We start from the raw sequence: 7,678 nt of genomic DNA, 5'->3' as shown, positions 1-7,678 counted from the left end.
ATATATATATATTTTTTTTTTTTTTTTTTTTTTTTTTTTTTTTTTTTACTGTAAATGTAAGTACATTTTATTTAATTTTGTAATGTTCATAATTTTTGTACGTTTCTTTAACAAATACATTTCAATGTACATTTCTTTAACAAATAATGTTAATATACCAACCTCCTGAAATACTAAAATCTGTTTTGTACTTTGTTTAGGATGTTATATTGTAATGAGAAAGCCAAATGTAGAATCAAAGCTCATCACATATAGCTTTTCCACAAGCTTATGGAAAAACTAAGGTGCACAGTGTCATGCACACACATACATAACACCATAACAAACATGACACTAAAATAATGCAGTAAAATTTAATTTAATACCATAATATGTATTATAAAACCCTGAACTCTGGAAATGTCAATTTACTTTTTTTTTCATCGCAAATTCTAAGATGTGTTCTATTTCACTTCAAAAAAAAGAAAGAAAACAAAACAACAACAGTACATTTAACGATATTTTGCTGTAAAATTACATTAAATGTTCTGCTTTGTTGAGTCAAGTCAAGTCAAGTCACCTTTACTTCAGTTCTCCTCTGGCCAGACAAAACCAGCATGGTGTTGTTTATTTCCAGACTGCAACAGAGGTCAGATTGTGCATCGATAACATTCTCATTTTCTTGTTTTGCAAAGTGGCATCACTTTAAAACATGCCTTTATTTGCATCAAAACCTGTACTTATTGCTGGTTGTAATGAAAGGCAGTTATGTTTTACGCAAAATGTCACTGCAAAATGAAATATCAGATGTCTTCTGATACCTTTTGAGGGTAAACAAACTCCAAACATTTTCCATTTTTATCTTCAAACACTTTACAAAAACATGACAAAATAGACATAATGTTGAGAAAACATTAATAGAATGACCTTAGGTCTATGGGAAAAATGCTTCTAAAATTGAACAAAGTAATGGAAATTTCAACTATCAGTGTAATGTACAGATTGAACCATTGCTTAACACAAACAACATGTTCTCCTGTTATCAGTTGTGGCATGTTCCTATTTGTAGGTCAAATGTCCAGCAAAAATGTGAATGGAGTTTCCCCACATTGCAAACAGCATTTGTGTACATTTCCTGATGATGGTCACATGCAAAGAGATTGAGGATTTAAAACTGTGATAACACTGAGATTCACACTGGGTGAAAGGTATAAACCAAAAGAGAACAGAAAGCACACAAATACTCTTAAAGTTCATGAGTGAATGCATATTTGATTATTATTATATTACTATGAATAATCTATTTTTCTATATCATAACATAACAGCAATGCAAGCCTATTCTCTCAAGAGCTAGAGACCTAAAACACAACCTTAGATAGTCAAATTTAAAAACAAATCAACTCTTGTGGTGTGTTTTGTTGTGTTGTCTTTAACACTACCCTCGTTCAACCTCATGGCTCACCTCTGTGTAGGTTTGTGACAGATGGCACAGTGGCGGTGTTTGTAGCTGCCCTGCTCTTTGTTTTTCCCTCTAAACCACCACATTTGTGCTACTGGAGAACACAGACCTGTGACAGAGGTCAGTGTAACACATACATTCATTCATTCATTCATTCATTCATTCATTCATTCATTCATCCATCCATTCATTCATTCATTTTTGGTATCAATGCCCACCGTCAATGTGCAAATCTTCTACCAATGTGCATAATCATGTACCTTCTCCATATATAATGACATTAAGTATAAGCTGTTGCTCTGTTTCTTTTAATTGTATGTGTTGTTTTGTTACTTTTATTATTTGTAAAAACATTTTTTTTTCTCTCATAAAAATAAAAATAAATCAATAAATAGAATAAATTTGACTGTGGTCTATAGTGCACCAGCAGGAAAGTGGCCCCACTCCAACTTTGCTGACATGGAAGGTGACACAGCAGAAGATGCCATGGAGCATTATCCTCCTGCTAGGGGGAGGCTTTGCCCTGGCTAAGGGCAGTGAGGTACAACAAATGTGTTTTTGTGTATTTGATTCAAGTCAAGCCAGGACATATTTATTTGTATAGCATTTTACACAATACACATTGTGTCAAAGCAGCTTTAAAGAAAGTCATATTGTTATGTCTATGCTGTAGTGCTTATAGATCAAGCTTTAGGGCTGGGAAATATGACAATATATACCGAAGATAAGTGATCTTCTGGATTCTCAGATCTAGCTATATTGTAGGTTCAAGGCAAATAAAGGAGTACTTCACCCAAAAATTTAAATTCTTTCATCACTTATAAAGTCTTTATGGATCTTTTAAATTGTGTATACTTAGACTTTCAATGGAGAGACAGAAACCTCTCAGGTTTCGTTAAAAATATCTTAATTTGTGTTTCGAAGATTAACCCTCTTATAGTGTCTCAGGTTTCATAAAAAATGTTGTCACGGGTAAAAATTCTGAAAAAGTTTTGCCAGAGAGAGAGAGAGAATGGACAATTTTGTTCTAAGCGAGAGTGTACAATTCTCAAAAAACATCAATGAAAATACGACTGGTACTAAATTTTTATAATTTGGAAAAACTTTTTCCAAATTATAGCAGTCATTTAAGCTACAATGTTGAGAAATATAGGCTTTGCCATATATACTTATATCATGGTAAATATTTTGGTTTAAAATGACTTATATAGTGGTGAAGAATTTATTCATATCACCCACCTCTAAACAGTTTAAAGAGGGAGCTGATAGAAAGACAACACAATGCTTTAAGGGGAGAACATGAAAAAGACTAAAAAATAACCTGAAGTTCTTTATTAAACACTATACAAAAGGTAATTCTGTTTTTGCTGGATCAATGCTCAGGTCTCAGGGCTGTCAAAATGGCTTGGAGATCAGATGTCACCTCTTCACAGTATTCCTCCCTGGGCAATTGCCGTTGTCGTGTGTCTGATGATAGCTACCTTCACTGAATGCACCAGCAATGTTGCCACAGCAACATTATTTCTGCCTATACTCGCATCTATGGTATGTGCACTTCTAATATTCACCGTGACTTGCATGCTCCTTGTACACCATTGTAGTCGCAGGAAGGTGCACAGGACACAGTCAATAAAATGGAAAAAAAAATTATGCAGGTATTTATGGAAATGCCTGACGAACATCTTTGGCCGCAATATTGTGTTATGTAATAGAGTTTTTCAGTTTATGTTCAGTTTGCATAACTTTTTTCTATTTTTTTCTAAACCATAAAAATTTTTATTTTTTTAATAATTAAGAACTGACATTCATTCCAAAACGTCAGAGACCACTGTTTTTTTTTGTTTGTTTTTTTTTTACAAATTATTTAATCAGAATAATAGAGTTTTTATAATAGGGTTTATGTAATAGGGTATTTATTTATATTATTTTCTTTGATTTCTTTTACATTCTTACAGAAAAAAAAATCTATTTCAAATAAATGCTGTTTCTTTTGAGCTAATGAATCCTAAAGAAAATGTATCACAGTTTCCACAAAAACATACAGCAGAATAACTGATAATAATACAAAATGTGTCTTGAGCAGCAAAGCAGCATATTACAATGATTTCTGAAGCATACAAATGCAGTCTTGGTGAGCATAAGAGACTTTCAAAAACATTTAAAAATCTTACAGGCCTTTCTAACAGTATTTTGTGTATTCATTTAATGTAATAATGTTTTAATTTTCTTTTTTCTTTCTTTCTTTCTTTCTTTCTTTATTTTTAATTAATTTTTTCAGGTTTAAGCTAGATTTTGAATCCCATATTACAATGTAGTCTCAGACTTTTGAACATCGCTGTAAATTTGTGTGACACTTTAATTTTATTTAGCTGGTGCAGTGTCCAGTGTTTATATATTAATTACTGATTTATTTATTTTATCAAAGCTTGTCAAGATGGTTTCATGTTGTTTCAGCAATAGTGAGACAAATCTGAATTCACGTGTTACATTCACGTAGATTTTTAAAAGGAATGATAGATTTATTAGTTTATCTGACATCAGTATTATACTAGATGCACACAAACAAGTTGCATAATTGTGAAAAGGTTTTTCTTCCTCCGTTAATCTCTCACTGGGTTTCACCTTTCTTGTCTCTTGCTGTGCAGTTGGCACATCCTGCCCTCTTCTCATGAATTAGCCTATGCAAGGAAGCCTGTGAATGAAGGGATTTGCAGGGGGCTAAAGCTGAAGTGGCTCATATGGGAGAACCATGGAGATGTGCCTTTGTTGTCTGGTTGATTTTTTTCCACAAAAAAAAAAAAGAGGGAGGAAGAATGAAAAAGAACGGGCATTGGGGGAAGGGGGCTTTTAACTCGCTAATTCACCCATTGCTGGAGGCAGATAAGCAGCCACTGTTGTATGTGCCAGTGATGTCCATTCCTCTCTCTGTTACCTGTAACAGAATTGAGCTTTGAAAACAGAGTCAGATTACTGTAGAAAGTACGGCTTATGGCTAAAATACGAATCCTCTACACATAATACTGGCTTCTCCAGTGAAAAAGTTTTGTTGATTATTGTGATGCTTTTATCAGCTGTTCGGACTCTTATTCTGTCACCCTCAGTGCATCTTTTGCCTTCATGCTCCCTGTGGCCACCCCTCCAAATGCCATAGTCTTCTCATACGGATACCTGAAAGTATCTGACATGGTGAGAGTTAATAAATAGTCTTTAAAAATATAATTGGGAATTGGGAATTATTTAATCCAAAATGCACAGTGAAATGTATAGACATAGATTTAGATGCACTATAAAACTTTATAAAAATGGAATGCTCTGATAATTAAATAATATTAATCTCATCAAAAATTTTGATTATTATTAATATGTAGACCTTGGAATGATAAAGCACTGACTTATTTACTTTCATAAAGTCAGTTATTCAAATGTTAATTTTTATCTGCAGGCCAAGACAGGGATTGTCATGAATATCATCGGCATCCTCTCCATTACCTTGGCCATTAACAGCTGGGGCAGAGCTATCTTCAGTTTAGACACCTTTCCCAGCTGGGCAAACACTACAGAAGTGTGAGAGACTGAATCCCACCATCAATCTGCTGTCAAACTGCATCATTCAGTACTATTCTCACCATGTTTCCAACTGAGGAGGCCAGACAGGGTCAGAGTCAGTGACTGGTTTCACTGGAGATGATAGTGTGTCATCACTTGTACTGTCATTGTGCAGTTCAGTTTTTGTTTATTGATGTAAATTTGTTGTAAGCAGTTCATAAAAATGCTATAAAAAGTTGCTTCAAAAGCAGCTTTAGAGGAATATAAGTGGAAAGCCAAAAGGTTAAAATCATATAGATACCATGAAGATTTTTAAGCACAAATATATATACCTCTAAACAGTGGACAGCTGTGTACACCTTTGACAGGCAGGACAGTTTTAACAGAATAGTGTAATCATGTACAGTTCAAGATTAATTAAAACTCTCACTATTGCAATGTACAATTAAGATATGTATATTAAAATAATGCATTTTGATCATATTCCTACTAATAAATACACTCTCTTTGTTCTTTCACCTGTAGCATGTAGCCAATATTTTAAATCAGTACACTCTGTGTGTGCGTGTGTGTGTGTGTGTGTGTGTGTGTGTGTGTGTGTGTGTGGTACACTGTAGGCTAAAGGATATTTAGGACATTTATAAAGGGCATTGGAAGTATAAAGGTAATGCTCACCACACATTAAGCTTTAAATTAATATATTAAATATATTTAAATTAAGTTTCCTGTCATTTGAACACATCTGAAAAAATTAAAACATTGTAGGGGAGACTGGGTAAGACAAAATGTGCATTTACAGATAAATAAAAATATTGAGATGTTTAGCATGTAGAAGATGTTTAAAAATGGAAAAGGAAACACATTTGCTGTTATTTTATTATTCTGTGTCTAGCTGTTTTATTTCTAAGAGGACTGAACTTTATTTTATTGGAAAAGGTGTCATTTATGTAAAAATATTAAATCTAATATTCTATTACATTATATTATATATATTATATATCCTATTATATAATATTCTATACATATAAGGGTAAAAAATAAATGTAATTAAATATAATCACATTGAATAAAATGTAATAATAAATTATAATAACTAAAATGATACTACAGCAAATGCTGATGCCCAGGTAAAGTATTTAAATTATAAAATGCATGTAATGCATATTTATTTAATAAATGTGCTGAAATAAAATTTAGTGACTTCCATGGTCAAGAGTAACATTATAGGTTGGGGAATATCTTACGTTTCACATTCAGTTTATTTCAGACATTTTTACTGATAAATACAGTGGTGAGTGCGCAGTTTATGGCACACAACGACGGAAAGTGATAATGTGGTAAAAAAAAAAAAAAAAACTTTTACGACACAAGCACTGGTTTTCTGGCAAATATGGCGGCACCGTAGGTCTTTCCTAACAAAACGAAATGTTATCTCAGTAATCTTGCTTAAATCTCTGTTTAAATATCAAACATTTTCAAGCTGTTACAATATCGTTTTCTCTCTCGTCATCTGCCATGTCTGGCTTTATGGAAACAGGTTTGTAATTTGTTGATAGTGACTGTGAACGTGTTGTTTTCCTAATATTCGGCCGCAAAAACAACTATAAGACAGTTGTTTGGGTTAACGAACACTTGTTTTGATTTGATTGTATCAAGTAATACACCGTATACATATTATGTATTATGTTAAATATAATTTACATTATGAGAAATTCATTATGCTATTTCAAATAAAAAGCGTTTAAGTAGTGATTGTGTTTCTCAGCAATAGTGTGCACCCTTCATTTACAGAGAAAAGAAGGTCAGGGAAAAATCTGTAGATGGAAACATCTCCATACAGGTTCTTTGTGCATTTTACTTTTTTTCTACTTGTTACTTTGAAAATGTTTATTTACTATTTATTCAGGTTTTTTAAGGTATGTAATATTTTGATACTTAATTTCCATGATCTAAATATTCTGTCATTTGGAAGTGTGTAGGCCTTCTTGCATTATTATGCTGTTACATTATGATTATATATTCAGTGGAATAAAATGGTCTTTAAAATTACAATAATATCGCTTATCGCAATTATTTCTGGGGCAATATATCGCACAACAAAAAGTTGTTATCGTGACAGGCCTATTGCTAACCTTTAAAATTCATACTTGCACAGAGGAGCAGGCAAGACACCGTTTCCAGCTGGAGTTGGAGTTTGTTCAGTGCCTGGCGAACCCAAACTACCTGAACTGTAAGAGCAAAACTGACATTGTTTTTATTGTTTGCTTATTTGAAATACTTGGTTACAGTAATTCAGATATGGAAATAATTCAGGTAACTAAATTATTAAGAATAACTAAATTTATATTAAACATTTTATTTCTATGGAGATTTTGAAGATTGGTCTTGAGTATTTTCACGCGTTGTGGGTTTAAATCTGTCTTTAAAATATCAGAATGAGCTTTATTGCCAGGTATGTTTACACATACGAGGAATTTGTTTTCGTGACAGAAGCTTCCACAGTGTAACAGAATGAGTGACAGAACAAAAAAACACAGATAATAAAAATAAATAAAAAATAGAACAAGTAAAATAAGGAATAAAAAATATACAAATCGACAATTGTATGTACAGGTATAGAACAATAGACAGTTGTATGTACAGGTATATTATGTGCAAATTGAAATGTAGACTGAGTATGTGTGTTAGATAA

General features: G+C 32.6%; 2 protein-coding genes across 2 annotated transcripts in view; both read left to right on the top strand.

Moving 5' to 3' along the window:
* The window catches only part of LOC107723709 (solute carrier family 13 member 5-like), a 15,607-nt gene extending 10,112 nt beyond the window's left edge, over positions 1-5,495 (top strand). The window contains exons 8-12 of the mRNA XM_016532421.1: positions 1,454-1,560; positions 1,860-1,981; positions 2,824-3,025; positions 4,529-4,626; positions 4,883-5,495. Of these exons, the coding sequence (XP_016387907.1) occupies positions 1,454-1,560; positions 1,860-1,981; positions 2,824-3,025; positions 4,529-4,626; positions 4,883-5,008 (655 nt within the window). The 3' untranslated portion in view covers positions 5,009-5,495. The remainder of the gene's footprint in view (positions 1-1,453; positions 1,561-1,859; positions 1,982-2,823; positions 3,026-4,528; positions 4,627-4,882) is intronic.
* Positions 5,496-6,338: 843 nt separating this feature from the next.
* Positions 6,339-7,678, top strand: part of LOC107723706 (mediator of RNA polymerase II transcription subunit 31-like) — a 2,942-nt gene continuing 1,602 nt past the window's right edge. Inside the window, exons 1-2 of the mRNA XM_016532416.1 lie at positions 6,339-6,523; positions 7,142-7,216. Coding sequence (XP_016387902.1) covers positions 6,502-6,523; positions 7,142-7,216 — 97 coding nt within the window. The 5' untranslated portion in view covers positions 6,339-6,501. The remainder of the gene's footprint in view (positions 6,524-7,141; positions 7,217-7,678) is intronic.

This window comes from Sinocyclocheilus rhinocerous, unplaced genomic scaffold (genome assembly GCF_001515625.1).
Source record: "Sinocyclocheilus rhinocerous isolate Xijiao unplaced genomic scaffold, SAMN03320098_v1.1 scaffold4743, whole genome shotgun sequence".
Lineage (NCBI taxonomy): Eukaryota > Metazoa > Chordata > Actinopteri > Cypriniformes > Cyprinidae > Sinocyclocheilus > Sinocyclocheilus rhinocerous.
The sequence above is the reverse complement of the archived record's forward strand: the minus strand, read 5'-3'. Positions and strand labels throughout refer to the sequence as shown.